General features: G+C 38.1%; 1 protein-coding gene across 1 annotated transcript; it reads left to right on the forward strand.

Moving 5' to 3' along the window:
• Positions 1-1807: 1807 nt before the first annotated feature.
• LOC117930264 (anaphase-promoting complex subunit 5-like) lies at positions 1808-23240 on the forward strand. Its single transcript, XM_034850831.1, has 10 exons — positions 1808-1995; positions 2105-2183; positions 2350-2435; positions 4295-4427; positions 4552-4584; positions 6099-6347; positions 6821-6898; positions 7005-7267; positions 21303-21370; positions 22799-23240. The coding sequence occupies exons 1-6, from the start codon at positions 1808-1810 to the stop codon at positions 6300-6302; spliced, it is 723 nt and encodes a 240-aa protein (XP_034706722.1). The 3' UTR covers positions 6303-6347; positions 6821-6898; positions 7005-7267; positions 21303-21370; positions 22799-23240.
• The last annotated feature ends 473 nt before the right edge of the window (positions 23241-23713 follow it).

Genomic DNA, 23713 nt, shown 5'->3' on the forward strand with positions numbered 1-23713 from the left:
GGAAGTCATGTAGGGCTGATTCAACCTGAAAAAGTTCTGAATTATTTTTAGAACTTGAGTAAGTTTCTTTGGTTGCATCCCATATGTCCTTTGCAGTCCCAAACAGCAAGAAATTTTCACCAATGTCATTGTTCATGGAATTGATAAGCCATGACATGATCATGTTGTTTTCAATCTTCCACTTCCTGAAACCCGGTTCTGTAGTTTCTGGCATGACTGCTTCTGCAGTGAGGTACTCATCCTTTCCTTTACCGCAAATGAACAGCAACACAGATTGTGACCACTGTAAATAGTTATGGCCATTTAATTTGTGTCCTGTGATGAGAATAGGAGACGAATCACTGCCACCAAGGTTTGGAATTTCAGAACTGCCCCCTGATTCTGGTGCCGTGACGCTGGATACTTGTGATGATGCCATTCCGTATTTTGTCATGCAGATGAGGAAGACAACCGAATATGGTTGCTGGAAATAGGGAAGAGAAGAAAACTAGAGATACCGACCTGAGAACAGGGACTGATGGCCGGAATGAGAGATGGCCAGAGAGAGAGATGGTCGGATTGAGAGATGGCTAGAGAGACTGGGCCGGAATGAGTGATGGCCAGAGAGAGAGATGGCCGGATTGAGAGATGGCCAGAGAGGTTTGGCTGGAATGAATGATGGTCTGAATAAGAGGCGGCCAGAAGGGATTAGGGTTTCAGAAAACTAGCTCTGATACCATGAAGAATTTCTGAACTCCTTTATTGATCTATTCGGTACACACCATACATATATATATACACAAATGACTGAATAAGAAAATATCTATCTAGCTTGATTCTCTCCTAAAAAATAGGAAACTGAATCCTAAGGATATATCCTAAATGATCTCTCCTTTTTTATTCCTAAAATACTTTCCTAAATTAAAACCGTAACTTTGAATGCCGAATTTCAACACTAACATCGGAAGCTTCTAGGCTTAGGACAAGCCCCATGGAATGGCAAGAGGCTGCACCTCTTGGCAGTTCAGAATATATGACTCCCATGATATGCTATACTTGTGTTCTGCAAAGACCAAAAAAATGGTGATTTGGAATTTTTTTTTTCTTTTATCGAAATATATTTGTTTTGACCATTCTTCCAGTAAAGCAGATTCTTGGAAAAAATATTTAATATAGTAACAATTTTATGGTAAAAAAATGCAAATGTGCTCTCCTGAATTCTCCAGAATTTGATGAGGGAGTAATATGAAATGTGGCACTTTAGGCAAGTTTTACAATGTCCTGGTAATCAATGGTTTGGTGAGTTTTAGAGGGTTGAATACTTAAATGTCTTTTGAAACTATGTTATAAGCTGCTTAGTAACATAGAATATCATGATTGAATCTTTTCTATATTGTTTTCCCAACATTTAGTGCTTATTTGGTAATATTCTCTGACAGCCAAAACCTTTTTAAAGTCTAAATGCAATCCATTTTAGCTTCTAATATCAGGTTGTATTTTAGGACATTCTCTGCAGTTTCAGTTTTCAATTCCTTTCTTGATGGTTGATTGGTAATATGTTCCTTAATTTTTTTCTTACTATTATTGTTTTTTTCTTTACATGGAATTGAACCTGGAACCATCCCTACTGCTTTTTTCCTTCTTTCATGAGGATCAAAGGGGTAATTGTTGATGTTTTCCTAACCCAACCCAACCCAACCCAATCCAAATCCTTGTCACTTGAACCAGATCTCAAGGGCTTTTTGGTTTTAAATTTCTGGTTCTGCTTTTGGATTTAATGTTTTGCATGATGATGTAATTTCAATAGTATGAATGTGCAAACCTACATATGGATGCAGATATTGAGGTTTCTGCTGAACTGAAATTCAAGCACAGAGAGAAAACTGGAGAAGCTAGTTCATTTGCACACCATATGAAAGATACATTGAGAGGTATCGATCCCAATGGTGGGATATTCCTACGTACAAACTGGCAGATACAAGGATACTTATGTGAGCAAGCTGATGCAATTGAGAAGTTAGTTGTTTGCTGATTTATTTTGTCTTTGCAATTTTTCTGATTGTTTAGTTGAGTGCATTGTAGACTGCATCATATTATAGAATCTTGAGTAATTTCTTTGTGGCAGGCATAGCAGGTCGTTTCCTTTAAATGCCTTTGAATCTATTCTAAGGCAGCTTCAGAAACTGGCACCAGAATTACATCGTGTAAGTTACCTTACTCATTATTATTATTATTATTTTTCCTTTTGGTAAGTACCTCTCATACTGAAGTTGATAATGCTGTTTTCTGGTTATGTATGAAAACTTATTGGTGTAACTGCTATTATATGAACATTAAAATTCATTATTTTCCCTGTTGGTATCAATGCAGGTTCACTTCTTGCATTACTTGAATAACCTTTATCATAATGATTATCCTGCTTCATTGGAGAATCTTCACTGCTACTTTGATTATAGGTGAATATCAAACATTTTGCTCTTCATTTAATTTGTTATTGTTATACTTACTGAACTACCCATCAAATTTGATTGAGATTACATGTGAATATAACATGTAAAAGCTTGCATTTCCAGTTCATGGGTGATTTGCTTCTCTGCTCCATATTTGAGGAAGATATAGTGAGATTTTTCACTATGGTAACTTTTGATCATCTTTTTTCCCTCTTGAATGTAAAAATACAAATTGAAAGTTCAAGACAACATTGAGGATAAAAATAAAGGTAAAATACAAAAAAAAAAAAAAAAAGATAAAAAAATACCAATAAAAATAAAAATGTTGGAGCTAAGAGCAAGAGGGCCTAAATTGGGCCGAGCGTGAATGGGTGTACAAGGGGCCAAGAGTGAATGGGTTTGAAATTGGGTCAATGGTGAATGGGCTTAGGGAAAATGAGCCTAAACTAGGTCGAGATTGATGGGCCTACATTGTAATGGATTAAGACAAATTTGGGGGTTTACGCTTCGATAATTTGAGGCTTAAGCTTGATTTTGTTGAGGTATTCAAGCTTGAGACTATTTTTTTTGATAGGTCATACAAGCTTGAGACTATTGATGCTTAGGTCTCAAATATTCATTGTTAATGAGTTTTGGGTTTTTGTGGACTTTTGGAATATATATTTCATAAAAAATTTAAGCCTTAATATTCAATAGGTTTTAATGGATTGTTTGCTTTTGTAGTCTTTCAATCTATATTTCTTTAAGTCTTAGTTCTTAGGTTAAACTTTTTACAATAAGGGCTTAGCTGACTTCCATTAACTCTTAGGGGAGGGGGAAGAAAAAGAAAGAGAGAGAGAAGAAGAAATAGAGGAGTTGCTGACAACAGTAGTGGTTAGTGTCATATATAATTATTATTTTATCATTGCTAGATAAAGAAAGTAAACCATTGCAAGGGATGGATGGACATTAACATGATGATTTCAAAGTGACAGTGGTGCTGAAGACTATTTGTTGGAGCAATAAAAGAAAGTTAGATTTTGGAAGATTAATTTGATGTGTTTTGTGGAGAATAACTAGAGAATATTGTATTCCATATTTGAGTTTCTAAGAAAAATTTTGTTTGTTTTCCATATTTGAGTTTCTAAGCTAAATCTTGTTTCCAAAAACAATTGAGAACTATTCTTTGAAATTCTTTTTGAGGTTTGTTCTCAAAAACTTGGCCAAATAAGATTTTTTTTTCTCTTTTCTTTTTTCGGTTTTGAGTTGTGGCTTACACCTTGTTCCGCCTTGAGGCTTATACTTCGCCTTATTTGGGCAAAACTCCTCAAGGCTGCCTCCTACCTTTACAACATTGGTCATACAAGCTCATTTATAAGAACGGAAAATTGAAGTGTATTTTTTATGGTAAGAAATGACATATTAAGAAGATATGGTGGAAGCTACATGGTCATTTGTTGAGAGGTCAAGTTGGTTGCACTAGGAGATTTTATCAGCTGATTCATGTGTTCGAAGAGTTTGGAATTTATCAGCTGATTCATTTCTCAGATGGTAAGTGTCATTGTCTTTTCCTCATTGTTTCGACCTTCGAGTTTAGCTTACTTTCCAACCCAAGGCCTTCCTTTCAATCAATGATTGATGGTAGTGTATTGTTTTAACTTCTAATATTTCATCAAGAATAGGTCATTAAGTTAATTAGTTAATTATCATTATCATTTTTTATTTTATGTTTTGTATGCACTCTATCTTATATCCATATCATTTTATTTTTGAGAAGTTATATTTTGATTAAAGCTAAATATTGGGCAGCCTATCAAAAAAGTTAAATATTGGCCAGGAAAATTATTGTAGTAAACGAACTAATCTAAGATGTGATGGCACAAAAGTGCAGGGGCAGAAGGATTTGATTTTGTTCAACCTACTTCATCTGCTAGCAATAGTTTTGGAAGATATGAGATTGCTTTGTTATGTTTGGGAATGATGCATTTTCACTTTGGGCATCCTAAGCAGGCTTTAGAGGTAAGCATGTGGAGGGTTGTTCCCTCCCTCTTTTACTCCACTAATTTTGACCACATTTCTTTCAAGTCTATTATCCTCTCATTTTGCGTATTTTTTGACACTTATTCTGCTTGACAATTTTCAGGTTTTAACTGAAGCAGTTCGTGTTTCTCAACAGGTAAGCTTTTCAAACTGTTATAAGTTGCATACAAATACCTTTTGCCAAACTGATAGATCACATGCGTGTAAATTCATATTAAGTAGAAGATTGATGATTGGACTACTTTGTTTCTTCAAAACCTGAAAATTGGGGTGCGATGTCTGAATTACTAGTAATGCAAGATAAATTTTCTCTAGAATGGGAAACAAATTGGTCCATTTTTTGTTTATTATGTGTTGAAATTGTGGAGTTTTAGCTAAACTAATATGAGGACCAACTTGATGATATAATGTACTTCAACTAATATGACGATTCAACGTTGCTGTTGAGTCATTCAAAGTTCTGCAAGTGCAAATGTAGGAATCCTCTTCAGCCAATGGATGTTCCTTCAGACATCTCTTTGCCTGTAACAACAGTGGCTACTGCTGAATCTCCTGTCATCATCAAATGTCAACTTCCTAAGGAGTGGGCTCTTTGAGGCCTTAATGAAAGTCTAGGATTAACTTTCACTAGTTGTTTTCAACAATAATGCCTGTGAAAATCTAACATATTTTAATGTGTTGAAGCCATTCCAGTCACTTATTCCCTGGAAAAAATCAGATTGTTCATTCTAGTAATCTTCTGGTTACTTTACTTTTGTTCCATTTTTTATTGGTGCAAAAGCATGAGGTAGTGTTGGAGGTATGCTCGTGTTTGAAGACAGGCCATCTCCATGCATGTGAATTTCCAATTGATTCATAGTTGGGGCAATATAAAGGTGGATGGTTTGGCCAAAAGATGGGCTGGTTCAAGCTTGAGTTTTACCCTTCCTGACCTTTTGTTTTGTTTTGAGGTTGGATGTAATTTTGTCTTTGACCTGTTGTGTTCTAGCTTCTCAAGGAGGGATGCCTTTCTCCCCAGTCATTTCTTTAATATTAAAAAGGAGCAGTTCTCTTCTCAAACAAAAAAAAAAAAAAAAGAAAAAAAAAAAGGAAGAATATTAAGTGTATTGTCCTTGGTAATCAAAACCCCTATGTCCCATCTCAAACATTACAACTTGGCTGTTTGTGTAAATTTCATATATGTTGTCAACTAGCTGGGTTGCCCCCTCTCTTGGGTTCCCCGTTCAGGCAACCAAGTTGTAGGTCAGTTAGCCAAACAAGGAGCTAAGCATTTGACCTCCTTTGTTGGAGACTTTCTTTTCCCTTGAGTGGGCTATATTTATCTTCTTTGTATTTCTTACCCCTTGTGGAGCTTGACACTTGGTTACTTCATAACATTTTTTGTACATCCTTAAAGGATTGCTTGTCCTTGTTATATTTATCTTTTTATTATAAACAAAGATGGTTTTTCTGTTCCAGAAAAAAAGAAAAAAAGGAAAAATATTTATCTTGAACCATACATGTTATTATCTCATTGACTTGTTTAAAGAAGCCTCTTGATTTTTTCTATGTTTTATTAAGAGGTTAATATATTTTAACCTTTTAATTGGTGTTTATTTGTTATTTTTTCTGATTTTGAAGTAAAGCCTTAGAGGTATTTTCTTTGTGCAGCAAAGTAATGATACTTGTCTTGCCTACACTTTAGCAGCTATCTGCAACCTACTGTCTGCAATTGGCATCTCAAACACAACTGGGATACTTGGATCATCATATGGACATGTGACCAGTATAGGAACTTCATTGTCCATAAAGCAACAGTTGTTTGTGCTTCTGAGAAGGTCTTTGAAGAGAGCAGATAGTTTAAAGTTAAAATGATTAATGGCTTCAAATCGTCTTGCAATGGCTAAATTTGATTTAACAGTAAGAATATGAATTACTGTAAACTTTTTGTTCTTTTTATGAACCCCTATTATTATTTCTTTTCCTGGTGACTGCAGTCATTCTGTTATATGGCATGCAATTCTGATCTTGAGGAAAATAGGTCTATTTCAAATGGTATGAACTATTGCTGCAGCTTAGGCATTAATGCAGCATTAATATTATCAACTCTGATATGGAAATATTAGTAGGTGGTGTCTTTGTTTGTTTTTATCTTTCTTTGATTTGGTGTGCCTTGTATACCTCCTGTGTGCTAGTATTGCGTCCCCTTCTGTAATGTGCCTTTAGTTCATTGCCTATACAAAAAAAAAAAAAAGTCTAATATGAAAACACAATACTGAAGTAAAGTTTCTTTTGTCTTTTGTTTGTAACATTGTGAGAATATCATAATTTTTCCTTGGAAAAGGTTGAAATTATTATTAAGAAAAATTAATTTATTGTATAACCTTGTGCAGCATGTGCAAAGACCGTTGCTGTCATTTGGTCCCAAAGCTTCCATGAAGCTTAAGACATGCCCAGTTAATGTTTGCAAGGTAATGTGAAATCTCTTGTGAAGAGCTTTTACTATTCATATTGTTCAACATGCATCCTCATAAATTTGATGTTTAACTATCAGTGCTTTTTGTTGTATTGTTATAGGAACTGCGGCTGAGTTCTCATTTGATTAGTGAATTCGGCACTGACAGTTCTATAATGATAACTGATGGTGCCTTCAGTACAGCATGGCTTAAGAATTTACAAAAACCAATGGGCTCATTAGTTTTGTCTCTAGAGAATGCATCTGGAGCCAATTCCAATGCTTTCAATTTCTGTGCACAGCCAAATTCAATTCCTGGATCTGTATTGCAATTATTGGGTTCTTCATACTTTCTCTGGGCCACTGCATGGGAGATATATGGAAGGTGATCTTTGATTATGTTCTGTTAGTTTTACTCATTGCTTTTAAGGTTAATTTAACTTTTTATAGTCTTTGACATATTGTTTTGATAAGCACCTGTGCTTACATTGTATAGATAAAAGGAAGAACTTTTACAAAATAACATAGGGTGAGAAATCCTTCCTAGAAGGAATATATATACCTGGCTGTGGAAAATACCAAAACTCAAGTAGAGCAGGCAAGTCCTAGCAGTAGGAAAGGCCAAAACTCAAGTAGAACACACCAATCCTGGAAGTAGGAAATGCCAAAACTCAAGTAGAATCCACAAATCCTAGCAATGGACAACCTTTGGGTCATCCTGCTCAAGTGTGCATAAGATCTCCAATAAAGTCATCTACAGAACTGGCTCCCCTCTTGGCCAACCTAAAGGCTTCCTGATTTGCCAATTTAAGCTTTCATGGGAAGGAGCATGCAAATTCCCCACCAAGATCCACTATCCTCTGCATAAAATGGTTGAATCTCGAAGACCAGCTCCCTATGAATCTCCCCTAACCAGTAAATTGGTGACATTCAAATCTCTTGAGATGCTGAGACCCTCAAGTACGGAAAGCAGTGTCACTAAAGATCAAATAATCACACACCCATATGAGTGTGAGTTTGCTAATGCTTACCTGTCCCAAATTGCTGAAGGAAAAGCCATTGACATTATGCTTCAGAAAACTGAGAGACCAATTGCACTCTAATGATTTTTTTTGATAAGTATTATATTACAAAGAGGCACTAAATTAGTAGCCCAAGATGTACAGGAAAGAGACATTCAACCCCTTACAGCTGAAACAAAAAACTGTCCAACAAGACTTACAAAAAACAACCCCTCCCTCAACGGGAACCCACCCAATCAATGAAATCAATTAACGTCGAAGGACCAACTTTTATAAACAATTTAGTCTCCAACCAAAGTAAGTAAACAAAAGAAGCTTTTGGCCTTTGGATGGACAACACACCGTCTTTAAAGACAATTCTATTCCTTGCCTTCCAAACTGACCAAAATAAGCATAAAGAACCCGCTTTCCAAACTGTTCTATGCTTTTTACCCACGAAAGACCCATTCTAACCCAAGATTCCCTAACTGAGGAAGGAAACACCCAAAACACTCCAAACAAAGTAAAGAACAACTTCCACACATCTCGTCTTTTCGTAATGGAGGAGAAGATGGCTAATGGATTCCTCATGCGCTTAGCAAAAAATAACATCTATTTGTTATAGCCCAACCCCTCTTCTGAATTTGGTCCAAAGTTAGAACTTTTTCTTGCAAAGCTTCTCAAGCAAGGAAGCTTACTTTTGGCTGCACACAAGAGTTCCAGATTATCTTCATTGGGGAAAAAACTAATGAGTCCAGCTATAAGGCTTTGTAAAGAGACTTTATCGTGAAATTGCCATCCTTCGATTCCAATAACCGCACCCTATCTTTGATTCCAATAACCGCACCTTATCTTCGATTATTTAAGATGCCGCTCTAAGTGAAAAGACCTCCTTGAAGATGCAAGTCCCTCAATTCTAAATCCTCAATCACCTCTGAAAATCTCTTCATGGTTGAGGGTAATTTGCCTCCTCTATTATGCTTCAAGGGGAATCTAATCATGTTGAAATCACTTGCCACACACCAGGGGTCACTCCACATTCCTTTGATGGTCTCTAACTCACTCCAAAAACCTTCTGTAGGACCTCAGGCACTACCAACTCTCCTAAAAGTAATTGCTGTTAGGAAAGACGCATACCCTAGCCTTATAGTGCATTCACCCAAGCGCCCACGACGAACACAAGGGGAGTTGATGGACATGGCCAAACCTTCGATCTGCCAACAATCTCCTCCCCAGCGACACCCCTGGGGTTCGAACCTGTGACCTCGGCTCTGATACCACTTGTAGGACCTTAGGCGATACCAACTCTCCTAAAAGCAATTGCTGTTAGGAAAGACACATACCTTAGCCTTATAGTGCATACCAAGCGCCCACGGCGAACACAAGGGGAGTTGATGGACGCGGCCAACCCTCCGATCTGCCAACACCTTCCCTATCAAATTTCAACGTGGGTCTATAAACCCGTGTAAAACTCCAACAAAAGCCGCCCTCACAATTCTTAAAACAACAAGAAACTAAAAATTCTCCACTTCCAGCTCCAACAGTTGTAACACCCTGTTGTCCAAAAACACCACAACCACCATCCCCCTCGCCCGCCCACCTGCCTGCTGCTTCCCTCGAGTTCACAACCCCCCCATTCTAAACATCTCCCCACCCTATGACTTTGCACAATCCGATTGGTCATCTCTTAGATTTTGGTTTCCTGTAGTCAAACTAAATTTTCCTTTTGAGATTTAATAACAACCTTTATCATCTTTCTCTTTTCACAATCATTTGCCCCCCTTACATTCCACAACAAATTCAAAGCTTCATCTAAATTAGGTTGGTTCCCCCACGTGCCCCTTCCTGACCCACAATAATTCATTGAACACTTCAGTTTCTTCAGCTCCTGGTCAAATCTTAAGGATTTCTGCCCCTTCCTTGACAAATTGCACTCTAATATTGTAAAATGATGATAAAAGTAACTCAAATGAACTCCTTGGCAATTAACATGTTGAGAGATGTGAAAAAGTAGACATTTTGTCACAATTTAGTTACCTCCCTCTTCATATTTTCATAGATCATGCCATTCATTTCCAACTTAATTATACACCACCTTTAAGAAAGTGCATGTCTCTCCCTTAGAAGAGCTTTTAATAGAACTTCAGGAAAAAATAATTGTCAAATTAGATATTGTGAAAAACCTGATTTCACATAATAGGGCATTACGTGTAATTATATATATTATTAACCTAGATTAAGCTATTTTAGTGGTGAAATAATCCCTAATTTTTAGGGATTCAAATTAGGATAGAAATAAACCTTGAATTATAGGGATTTAATATTCTAGATAGGATAGAATCTACTTTTATTTTCTAGCCTAGAATCGTGCGCTTGTAAACTACTAAATGTACTATATATTGCTTGGGGTTGTAACACTTTGGAGAGATGAAATATTCTGATTTCTTCACATGGTATTAGAGCACTAGGCTCATTAGGAATCTTTTTTTTTTTTCTCAATGGCTTTATGCCTTCGTCCTTCAAGCTTCTTTCTTGCCCTTCTATGCTGATCCTACTTGACTTTTTCTTTTACTCTTTTATTGTTGTCCCTTCACTTCAACATTTCTATTGAAACATTAATGTATACATTTTGTTTGTTTACTCAATATCTGTTGAATATAATGTATTTATAGTGTACAATTTTTCTTTCCTTCTTAATATAGGTGGTAGTTAGTTAAACCTAGCCTTGTATATATATTTCTCTATTGTAAGAAGTTAACAATATATGAATGAGAATTAAGGTTTTCTCTCTCTTTTTTAACATGGTATTAGAGCCAAGGGAGAAAACTTTATTCTTTCTGGTTTACCCGTGTAATTAATTCCGAGAATCCGTCCAGTGATCGTGTTTCATTTCGGTCACCTTTTCCATATCCCAAAGCTTTCCGGTTAGCCATATCGTGGTCAGACAACCCTCATCACTGTCAACATTTTTTCGACGATATTTTTCGGCAACTTTTTTTTCGACGACTTTTTTCTGACGACTTTTTTCCTGACAATATTTTCCTACACCGATCACATCATCAGGAGTGCAAAGAGGAGATCTACAACTTTTCTCAACGCACTGTTGCCAAAAACCCACCCATGTGCCATTTTTCTCCGGCGGCGTGAATCCCACGCGTCGGCTCGTGAGGGCGCATGACCCACTTTCCGGTGCCAAGCTTCTTCCAGCAGGCTCGTCATACGCCGTCTTGCATTTCTAAGCCTCTGTCAGTCCTCTTCGAACCTTGCTTTTCCATTTTTTTGGCATTTCAATCTCCGCGAGTTTTCTTTCAGCCTCCTCCGGCCTCCGACGGCAGCTCCCTTCCTTGGCCAAGACTTGTGTGTGCCTTAGGAAGGTCTCTTCTTCATCTCTAGTCACTTTTCTCCTTTGTTTGGGTCCCGACATACCAGGTTCTTCTTCCACAGCTGTGATTCGACCTCCCTTTAGGGCTCGCTTCGATCCAAACGTGATTCAATCTCAGGTGAAGTGGATATGGCGACTAAAAATCCTATTTTTACATCCGTCATCTCTGGATTTCCTACTATCACATCGAAAAAATTGATTGGTAGTGAGAATTATCTCTCCTGGTCAGCGTCCCTGGGACTCTGGTTTATGGGACAAGGTTATGAGGATCATCTTGTTACACTTGATGATGCTATACCTGATGTTGACAAAGTGCAATGGAAGAAAATCGATGCATAATTATGCAACTTATTATGGCAATCTGTTGATCCCAAAATTTTACATCATCTTCGTGCTTACAAAACCTGCTTTAAATTTTGGACTCGGGCTAAAGGATTATACACGAATGATATTCAACGATTTTATAAGGTGGTTTATGATATTGTTCATGTGAGACAGCAGGACATGGATCTGTCTACTTATATTGGCCGGATTGCGTCTCTTAAGGAGGAGTTCTTAACTTTGATGCCCTTCACTAATGGCGCTGAAGCTCAACAAATACAGACTGACAAGTTCTTTATGGTGTTAACTCTTATTGGCCTTCGTCCAGATCTTAAGTCTGTTCGAGATCAGATTCTTGCTAGTCCATCAGTACCATCATTGGATGATGTGTTCGCTCGTCTCTTACGCCTCTCCTCTACTTAGACCTTGTCGACTGATGGTCCTTCAGATTCATCTGTGTTAGCCTCTCAGACTAACTCTCGAGGAGGATGTAGTGGCAATCGGGGTTGAGGACAACGTCCTCAGTGCACCTATTGTAATAAGCTTGGTCACACTTGGGATTGTTGCTATCAGTTACATGGATGGCCTTCTCGCACCGCCCACATTGCTCAGTCATATGATCCTTGCTATCTCGACCTGACTCTGCTGCGAGCTCCACATCTCAGAGTATCACCCTTACTGGTAGTGATTATGATGCCTATCTTCGATATCAGGTAGCCACATCGGCTTCTGTTGCCTAGACCGGTAATGTCTTTGTTTGTTTTACTCAATCTCCTTTTCTTGGCCCATGGATTCTAGATTTTGGAGCATCTGATCATATCTCTGGTAATAAACACATTTTCTTCTCTATCACTACTACCTTTGTCTTACCTACTGTTACTTTAGCTAATGGTTCCCAAACTATGGCTAAAGGTATTGGTTTGGCTCATCCTCTCCCTTCCCTACCTCTCTATTCTGTCCTTTATGCCCCTGAGTGTCCTTTTAATCTTATTTCCATTAGCAAAATAACTCGCACTCTTTAACTGTTCTATCACTTTTTCTGATAAATTTGTGATCTTGCAGGACCGGAGTATGGGGAAGACAATTGGCATAGGGCGTGAGTCTCAAGGCCTCTACCACCTCACATCACCTTCATCTCCTGCAACTTGCATTTCCACCAATGCTCCTATTCTCATTCACAGTCGTCTGGGTCATCCTAGTCTCTCCAAGTTCCAGAAGATGGTCCCTCGTTTTTCCACTTTATCGTCACTTGCGTGTGAGTCGTGTCAGCTTAGGAAACACACTCGTATCTCGTTCCCAAAGCGTTTAAATAATCAGGCAAAGTCTCATTTTGAACTTGTTCACACTAATGTTTGGGGTCCGTGTCGGACCGTGTCTACTTTAGGATTTCAGTATTTTGTCACTTTCATTGATGACTATTCAAGATGTACTTGGTTATTGTTGAAATTTGGCATTCAAAGTTAGGGTTTTAATTTAGAAAAGTATTTTAGGAATAAAAAAGGAGAGATCATTTAGGATATTTCCTTAGGATTCGGTTTCCTATTTTTTAGGAGAGAATCAAGCTAGATAGATATTTTCTTATTCAGTCATTTGTGTATATATATATGTATGGTGTGTATCGAATAAATTAATAAAGGAATTCAGAAATTCTTCATGGTATCAGAGCCAGTTTTCTGAAACCCTAGTCCCTTCTGGCCGCCTCTTATTCAGGCCATCATTCATTCCAACCAAACCTCTCTGGCCATCTCTCAATCCGACCATCTTTCTCTCTGGCCATCACTCATTCCGGCCAAGTCTCTTTGGCCATCTCTCAATCCGACCATCTCTCTCTCTGGCCATCTCTCATTTCGGCCATCAGTCCCTGTTCTTAGGCCGGTATCTCTGGTTTTCTTCTCTTCCCTATTTCCAGCAACCATATTCGGTTGTCTTCCTCATCTCCATGGCAAAATACGGAATGACATCATCACAAGTATCCAGCGTCACAGCACCAGAATCAGGGGGCAGTTCTGAAATTCCAAACCTTGGTGGCAGTGATTCGTCTCCTATTCTCATCACAGGACACAAATTAAATGACCATAACTATTTACAGTGGTCACAATCTGTGTTGCTGTTCATTTGCGGTAAAGGAAAGGATGAGTACCTCACTGGAGAAGCAGCCATGCCAAAAACTACAGAACCGGGTTTCAGGAAGTGGAAGATTGAAAACAACATGATCATGTCATGGCTTATCAATTCCATGAACAATGACAAATGTGAAAATTTCTTGCTGTTTGGGACTGCAAAGGACATATGGGATGCAGCCAAAGAAACTTACTCAAGTTCTGAAAATACTTCAGAACTTTTCAGGTTGAATTAGCCCTACATGACTTCCGCCAAGGAGAGCAGTCAGTTACTTAGTATTACAACACACTCATAAGGTATTGGCAGCAACTTGACTTATTCGAGACTCACTCATGGAAATGTTCGGATGATGCAGCAACATACAGGCAGATTGTGGAACAAAAGAGACTGTTCAAGTTTTTCCTAGGACTAAACAGGGAATTGGATGATGTTAGAGGCTGAATCATGGGCATTAAACCCCTGCCAAGTCTCAGGGAGGCTTTTTCAGAGGTTAGGCGTGAAGAAAGTAGAAAGAAAGTGATGATGGGATCCAAAGAGCAACCTGCCCCAACATTGGATGCCTCTGCCCTTGCTGCTCGGTCATTTAATAGTAGTGGTGGAGATTGTCAGAAACGGGATAGGCCTTGGTGTGATTATTGTAAGAAACTAGGCCATCATAAGGAGGCTTGTTGGAAGCTTTATGGCAAACCGGCTGATTGGAAACCAAAGCCACGGTTTGACAGAGATGGCAGAGCACACGTGGCTGCCAACTCTGAGAGCACAACTGTTCCTGAGCCGAGTCCATTCAACAAAGAGCAGATTGAGATGCTATAGAAACTATTAAGCCAAGTTGGCAGTGGCAGTACTATCGGGACAACCTTTACTGCTAATCGAGAAGAAATGAAGCCGTGGATAGTGGACACAGGTGCTTCTGATCACATGACAGGAGATGGTGCCATTCTTCAAAATTACAAGCCAAGTAATGGTCATTCATCCGTCCATATTGTTGATGGTTCAAAGTCAAAAATTGCCGGGACAGGTTCTATAAAACTTACTAAAGACTTATATCTTGACTCTGTCCTCCATGTTCCAAACTTGGATTGTAATCTTTTGTCCATTGGCAAATTGGCCCGTGATCTCCAATGTGTTACTAAATTTTATCCAAACTCGTGTGTTTTTCAGGACTTGAAATCGGGGAAGATGATTGGCAGTGCTGAACTGTGTTCCGGGCTCTACCTCATCTCATGTGGCCGATTCTCAAACCAAGTCTCTCAAGCAAGTTGCGTACAATCTCAGAGTCTATTAGAGTCTTTCAATTCTGTGTCAAATTCTAAGGTCAATAAAGATAGTGAGATTATAATATTACACTATCGCCTTGGTCATCCTAGCTTTGTTTACCTTGCAAAATTGTTTCCCAAATTATTTATCAATAAAAATCCAGCATCTTATCACTGTGAAATTTGTCAGTTTGCAAAGCATATTCGAACAGTATATCCTCAAATCCCATACAAACCTTCGACTGTTTTCTCTTTAGTACATAGTGATGTGTGGGGTCCCTCACGGATAAAAAATATTTCTAGCACTCGATGGTTTGTGACATTCGTTGATGATCATACACGGGTAACATGTGTTTTCCTTATGAAAGAAAAGTCAGAGGTCGGGCACATTTTTCAAACCTTCAATCTTATGGTTCAAAATCAATTCAATTCCAAAATTCAGGTCCTCAAGTCAGATAATGCAAAGGAATACTTTACTAGTAGTCTCAGTACCTATCTTCAAAATCACGGCATTATCCATATAAGTTCTTGCGTTGACACCCCACAACAAAATGGGGTGGTTGAACGCAAGAATAGACATCTTTTGGAGGTTGCCCGGTGCCTTATGTTTTCCTCTAATGTTCCAAACTATTTCTGGGGGGAAGCCATTCTCACAACTACCTATTTGATTAACCGTATACCATCTAGAGTGCTTACCTTTCAATCCCCACGTCAACTTCTCTTAAAAAAATTCCCTCACACCCGTGCAGCCTCTTCTGATTTACCACTCAAAGTATTTGGTTGCACGACATTCGTTCATGTATATCCTCAAAATCGTAGCAAATTTGCTCCTCGAGCCAATACGTGCATTTTCCTAGGGTATTCTCCAACCCAAAAAGGGTACAAATGCTATTCTCCAACCAACAAAAGATTTTACACCACCATGGACGTCTCTTTCTTTGAACATGTCTTCTTCTATCCCAAATCTCATGTTCAGGGGGAGAGCATGAATGAACATCAAATTTGGGAGTCTCTTCTTGAGGCTGTACCTTTTTCTCACTTAGAGTCACCAAATCCTTCCCAATCCACGCCCACTGAGTTGTCCACACCCATGGCGTCATCAGTCCAGCCAGCCCAACCCACAAATGTTCCTTCTCCCGTGACCATCCAGTCTCCCACGCCTATTCAACCTATAGCCCCACAACTTGCTAATGAGAACTTACAAGTATACATCAGGAGGAGGAAAATACAGGAATTAGAGCACGGATCACAGCCAACATGTGGCCAATATATTGACTCCATTTCAAGTTTACCTGAATAGAACATAGGTGAGGATAGGGTTGGAGAGGTGTCAATTCCCAGCATTTATGATTCTACTCTGCCGATTGCATTGAGGAAGGGTGTTAGGAGATGTACAAATCATCCAATTGGGAATTATGTTACGTATGAAGGGCTATCACCATCTTACAGAGCATTTGCTACTTCTCTTGATGATACTCAGGTTCCCAACACAATACAAGAGGCATTAAAAATTTTAGAAAGGAAGAAGGCAGTACAAGATGAGATTGATGCACTTGAGAAGAATGGGACATGGACTATCACAGATTTGCCGGTTGGGAAGAGGCCCGTAGGGTGCAAGTGGATTTTCACCATAAAATACAAAGCAGATGGATCAGTCGAGAGATTCAAGACTCGTTTGGTAGCTAGAGGGTTTACACAATCCTATGGGATAGACTATCAGGAGACTTTTGCTCCTGTTGCAAAACTGAACACTATCAGGATTCTTCTCTCATTGGCTGTCAATCAAGATTGGTACTTGCAACAATTGGACATAAAAAATGCGTTTCTAAATGGTGACCTAGAAGAGGAAGTCTACATGGAAATACCACCTGGTTTCGAAGGAAGTATGACAAAGAATTAGGTTTGCAAACTCCAAAAATCCTTTTACGGCCTTAAACAATCTCCCCGAGCCTGGTTTGATAGATTCACAAAGGCAGTCTTGAAGTTGGGCTACAAACAAGGTCAGACTGATCATACTCTATTTGTCAAGAAGTCTCATGCTGGGAAAATGGCCATATTGATAGTGTATGTCGATGATATTATTCTATCTGGGAATGATATGGAGGAATTACAGAATTTGAAGAAGTATTTGTCAGAAGAGTTTGAAATTAAAGACCTTGGAAATTTGAAATATTTCCTTGGTATGGAAGTGGCTAGATCAAGGGAATTGTAGTCTCTCAAAGAAAATACATACTCGACCTTCTTAAGGAGACCGGTATGCTTGGATGCAAACCAATTGATACTCCTATGGATAGTCAGAAGAAACTTGGTATCGAGAAAGAGAGTACACCGGTAGACAGAGGGAGATATCAGCGACTCGTCGGGCGCTTGATTTATCTCTCACACACTCGGCCAGATATTGGTTTTGCAGTGAGTGTTGTAAGTCAATTCATGCACAGCCCCACTGAGAAACACATGGAAGCAGTCTACAAGATTCTTAGATATTTAAAAATGACACCAGGGAAAGGTCTATTCTTCAGAAAGACAGAGAATCGTGATACTGAAGTATACTCAGATGCGGATTGGGCAGGAAACATCATTGACAGGCGGTCCACTTCTGGATACTGTTCTTTTGTCTGGGGAAATCTTGTTACCTGGAGGAGTAAGAAACAATCAGTTGTAGCCAGAAGTAGTGCAGAAGCTGAGTACAGAGCTCTTGCACAGGGAATCTGTGAAGGGATTTGGATAAAAAGGGTTCTTAGTGAACTGGGACAAACGAGTTCATCTCCGATTCTGATGATGTGTGATAATCAGGCAGCTATAAGCATAGTAAAGAACCCCCCATGCATCATGATAGGACCAAGCACGTTGAGATTGACAGACACTTCATCACAGAGAAGGTGACTAGTGAGACGGTTAAATTGAACTTCGTTCCTACCAAGCACCAAACCGCAGACATCCTCACCAAAGCTTTACCTAGGCCTAACTTCGAAGACTTAACTTGCAAGCTAGGATTATATGATATATATTCTCTAACTTGAGGGGGAGTGTTGAAATTTGGCATTCAAAGTTAGAGTTTTAATTTAGGAAAGTATTTTAGGAATAAAAAAGGAGAAATCATTTAGGATATTTCCTTAGGATTCGGTTTCCTATTTTTTAGGAGAGAATCAAGCTAGATATATATTTTCTTATTCAGTCATTTGTGTATATATATATATGTATGGTGTGTACCGAATAAATTAATAAAGGAATTCAGAAATTCTTCAGTTATTTTTAACGAAAAATCGAGTTGAGTTATTCTCTATTTTCCAAAAATTTTATGCTGAAATCCAAACACAATTCAATGTTTCTATTCGAGTGTTACGCAGTGACAATGCTCGGGAATATTTTTCTACACCCTTTACTTCTTTTATGTCCCAACATGGGATCTTCCATCAGTCATCTTGTGCTCATACTTGACAAAATGGGGGTGCTGAACGTAAAAATCGACATCTTGTTGAGACAACTCGTACCCTCCTTCTCCATAGTCATGTTCCTTTTCGTTTTTGGGGGGGTGTTGTTCTTACAGCCTATTACTTGATTAATCGTATGCCCTCATCTATATTACATGACCAAATCCTTGATTCCCTCATTTGTCCTACCCAACCTCTTTATTTCCTTCCTCCTCGTTTCTTTGACTGTACTTGTTTTGTTCATACTCTCACACCTGGATAGGACAAGCTCTCCGCCAAGGCTACGAAATGCATCTTCTTGGGATACTCTCGATTTCAGAAGGGCTATCGTTGTTATTCCCCTGACACTCATCGTTATTTTCTCTCCGCTGATGTCACCTTCTTTGAGGATTCTCCATTCTTCTCATCCTTTGAATCTCTTCCCATTTCTAAAGTATTGCCACTTCCCTATATATCCCTCCCTTCAGATGCGCTCTCTCGTCCTCTTCAGGTTTATTATCGTCGACATCGTGTTGTTGCTCCTCCTCTCTCTTTAGCTGAAGTACCTGATGACTCATCTCCTGTCCCACCAATTTCTCCTACCCCGGCCTTGTCATCTACTAACCATTTGCCTATTGCTCTTCGGAAAGGTAATCAATCTACTCGTAATCCTCATCCTATTTATAATTTTTTGAGCTACCATCGATTATCTTCATCCTAATCTGCCTTTGTCTCTACTTTATCCTCTGTTTCTCTTCCTAAGAGCACTAGTGCGGCACTTTCTCATCCTGGGTGGCGACGGGCAATGGTTGATGAAATGGCCGTTCTGCACTCCGATGGCACATGGGATCTTGTTTCTTTACCTCCTGATAAATCTACAGTTGGATGTCGTTGGGTTTACACTGTTAAAGTTTGTCTTGATGGTTAGGTTGATCGCCTTAAGGCTCACTTGGTTGTTAAAGGTTATACTCAGATTTATGGTTGTGACTATGGTGACACCTCTCCTGTTGCCAAGATTGCTTCTGTTCGCTTATTTCTCTCCATGGCAGCTGTGTCATTGGCCTCTTTATCAGTTGGATATTAAGAATGCTTCCCTTCATGGTGAACTTCTCGAGGAAGTGTATATGGAGCAACCACTTGGTTTTGTTGCTCAGGGGGAGTTTGGTTTAGTGTGCAAGTTACGCCGCTCTCTATATGGCTTGAAACAGTCTCCTCGGGCATGGTTTAGGCATTTTAGTTCAATTGTTCTAGAGTATGGAATGCTTTGGAGTGAAACAGATCATTCAGTTTTCTATCATCATAACTCTTCGAGCCATTGCATCTATTTGGTAGTTTATGTGAATGATATTGTCATTACAGGCAGTAATCGGGAGGGTATCCAAAGACTAAAGCAACACCTTTTCAACCACTTTCAAACCAAACACTTGGGCAAACTCAAGTACTTTCTGGGACTTGAAATAGCTTAATCCAGTTCAGGTGTGGTTATGTCACAAAGGAAGTATGCCTTAGACATCTTGGAAGAAACAAGTATGTTAGAATGTAAACCTGTTGACACTCCTATGGATCCAAATGTCAAACTTGTACCAGGACAGGGGGAGCCTCTAAGAGATCTTGGGAGATATCGACGACTTGTAGGCAAACTGAACTACCTCACTATCACTCAATCAGACATCTCTTTTCCTGTGAGTGTGGTTAGTCAATTTCTACAGTCACCATGTAACAACTATTAGGATGTTGTGATCCGCATTCTTCAATGTATTAAAGGAACACTAGGCCAAGGTATGTTGTATGAAGATAGGGGCCATACCCAAATTGTTGGTTACACAGATGCAGACTGGGTTGATTCACCCTCAGATAGGCGTTCAACCTCAGGGTATTGTGTTTTTATTAGAGGTAACTTAATATTCTGGAAGAGTAAGAAACAAGATGTAGTGGCCAGATCTAGCGCCGAAGCTGAGTATCGAGCTATGGCTCTGGCAACATGTGAACTCATATGGTTGAGGCAACTCCTTCAGGAATTGAGATTCGGAAAGGATGAACAGATAAAGCTAGTCTTTGACAATCAGGCCGCATTACATATTGCATCAAATCCAGTCTTTCATGAAAGGATCAAGCATATTGAAGTTGACTGTTACTTCATTAGAGAGAAGATCGCATCAGGGTATGTTGCTACAAGTTTTGTTAATTCAAATGATCGACTAGCAGACATCTTCACTAAATCTCTCAGAGGTCCTAGGATTAAATACATTTGTAACAAGCTTGGTGCATATGACATATATGCTCCAGCTTGAGGGGGAGTGTTGAATATAATGTATTTATAGTGTACAATCTTTCTTTCCTAGTTAGTTCAACCTAACCTTGTATATATATTTCTCTATTGTAAGAAGTTAATCATATGAATGAGAATTAAGGTTCTCTCTCTCTCTCTCTTTCAACAGTTATGATTTGGTAGCCATCCATCTTTAAGTAGCTGGCTTTAGCTCATTATTTGTCTGCTGCTATAAGCGATTTTATTCACAGCACACTGGACTTAATGACTCATGGGAATTGAGTGTCACTTAGGTTGATATTGAAATGTAGGTTGGTGGCCATTGGAACAGCTTTTGCCATTGTGCCTCAGAAACACCATTGAACTTGGCTGGTTTTGGTGTATCATTTGCAATTTTACATTGTATATCAAACTAAAGTCTTATGCACTTCTTATTTTTTAATTTCAACCTAAAGCTAAAGCTATGACTTGAATAGTTTTTTGTTTCATGAAATTGTTGTTCAAAGAGCACAGGATACATGGACATCTTAAAAGAGGATTTCGGTTTCATATTCAAATAAGTGATAATGACAATCGGATAACCAGTGCTGTGATTCTGTATTTCTCCTTTATTGAAGCTTCTAATCTGTTGTCTCTCTGCCTGTTGAATATTGATGCCAGTTTTTGAAAATTCTGAGGTTGTGCTGGATCCTTTAAGGCAAGCTACTGAAGAGCTTGAAGTTTTGGAGGTAAGTTAATAACTGAGTTTGAGAGTAAGAATGCTTACACATTTGTATTAGCTAAAGATATTTTTGTTCATACTCATTTGTGTATGTGATTTATGTGATAGCATGTTCATTGCTAGTTTAGAATAGCAATTTGGTTCCAGTACCTGTGGATAACAAGCTCCATAAGTTTACCTCAGCCAACAATCTGATTTGTCCAAATATGCTCCTTTATTTAGTTTAGCCACAATTTGGAAGTTGATATGTTGATGTGCTTTTTTTCTTGATTCAGTAGTTTTTTCTTCTGAGCTTAAGTTTCATCTTTGTTAACTAATTATGATGATCCATGAAACATAAGAGGAACTTGAACTTTGCAGTGGTTTTAACTTCTAATGTTACATCCTTCTCGATGAGCTGCCACTGCTTGGCTAGAGACTTCTTATTTCTTACAAATTTTCTTGCAAAATCTTGGAAGAGCCATTCTGGATTTAAAAAAATTAATGCAAGTGTTTGCTACACAATTATGGACAAAAACCATGGAAACACAATCCATGTTCATAAAGATTAATACTGTTCTTTCTACCACTTTTATCACATTTTTTACTACCTACTTATATGGTAAGTGGTGATTAGATGCATTAAATGTAAAAGTTTTTACATCCAATCACCACTTTCTGCCTAGCAATGTTGTATACATGATGGGAAGAACATTTTCCATTTAGAAGGATGGTAAATTATACACAACAAAAGCATGAATGTGTCATATTTTTAGATTTGTGCTTTCAAATCTCTCAAAACTAATGGAGTGTTTTAAAATTCAATCCCTTAGTGCTATTGCTTCTTTTTTTTTGTCAACTCATTACACTCTGATCAGGATACATGGGTTTTGAATTGATTATCAAATCACTGCATGTAAATAAATCTGCATTTCTTCCTGGACCATCCAAAATGGATTCAAATAATCATATGTTCTAGGATGACAGAATCAATTTCAGACTTAAAAATATCACATAAAAAATTGAGCATTCAATGATGATTCGATGTATTAGATTTGGTTCCACATGGAAAAAGAAAGCAAGAAAATCCATGTCAATGAGTCACAGATTGATTAGTCTCATAGATAAAACAAACGTTTGATTGCATCTAGTAGATTTTACAAGGGCTTGCATGCTTTCATTGTTCTGTTACACATATTTCACTGTCAAAACTATTTCTTGAGGGCTAACAGGTATATCGTGCAGAAAAGGAATACGTGTTTAAGTGTTAACCCCTTTGTAATTGTAGTTGGTCTCTGTCAAAAGATAAAACCTCTAAAATACCTTGGGGCCATGTCCTCTCTCTCTCTCCATTTGTATTATCTTCTTGTACATATATGTAACTGTATGCATTTGTTCTATGATGGAGAATTTCGTTGTAGTCATTAATGGGATGACAATACTTGTGGTTGTTTAGTATCATGAATTGGCGGCTGAGGCTTTCTACTTGATGGCCATGGTATTTGATAAATTGGGGCAGCTAGAAGAAAGGGGAGAAGCTGCAGCTTCATTTATGAAACATATCAAGGCTCTCGAAAATCCTCAGGACGAACAAGATCCTCTCTTCAATATCCACTGAAGATTGCCAAAGCTGCACACACATATATATATGTAAGAAAGTTGTATCTTGAATTACACACACACATATATATAATTACCCTTGAATGTCTTGCCTTAAGCATCCAATATGTTTCTCTTGGAAAGACCATGTAAACTACTTGTAAATTATAGGGCATTTTGTCTTAATGTAATCATTCTTCAATTGTTGTCACTTTTATACTTGACATTTTTTGTTGATAAATTAGTGGATGACATAATATTAAAAATTGAATGGCCAAAGAGATAGAGAAAGTGGTTGATGTCCTAGTGACAACTTGTATTTTGTTTAGGTATAAAAAATTTACTCAATTTGTATGATAAGTGACAGTAATTTCAATACCAATAATTGTTTAGAATTAATTGGGCTTAAAACCATTTTGAATGGATATGATATAAGTTATTGAAGGTATTTTAGATCCCAATATTACTAGTCTCCATAAACTCTAGGAATTGGTGGAATCGAATGATATTTTGTGGAATCAAATTTTATTTTCCAGATTTTGAAAGGAAAGGTCCTTAAAGAAAATCATTTGTACTTACATGGTGTGGTATTAGTTCCTCAACTTTGATAAAAATAAATAAATAAGTAAATTAAAAAAAAAGAAAAAAAAAAGTCAAGGGAAAGGACTTCCACGGAAAGTAAGGCCCTAATTAATTGTAAGACTTAAAAATTTGTGGGCTTCCAATAAACATATAAGATGTCTCTACTTAGTTCTCAGAAGTCATAAAGTGC

This window comes from Vitis riparia, chromosome 2 (assembly GCF_004353265.1).
Source record: "Vitis riparia cultivar Riparia Gloire de Montpellier isolate 1030 chromosome 2, EGFV_Vit.rip_1.0, whole genome shotgun sequence".
Lineage (NCBI taxonomy): Eukaryota > Viridiplantae > Streptophyta > Magnoliopsida > Vitales > Vitaceae > Vitis > Vitis riparia.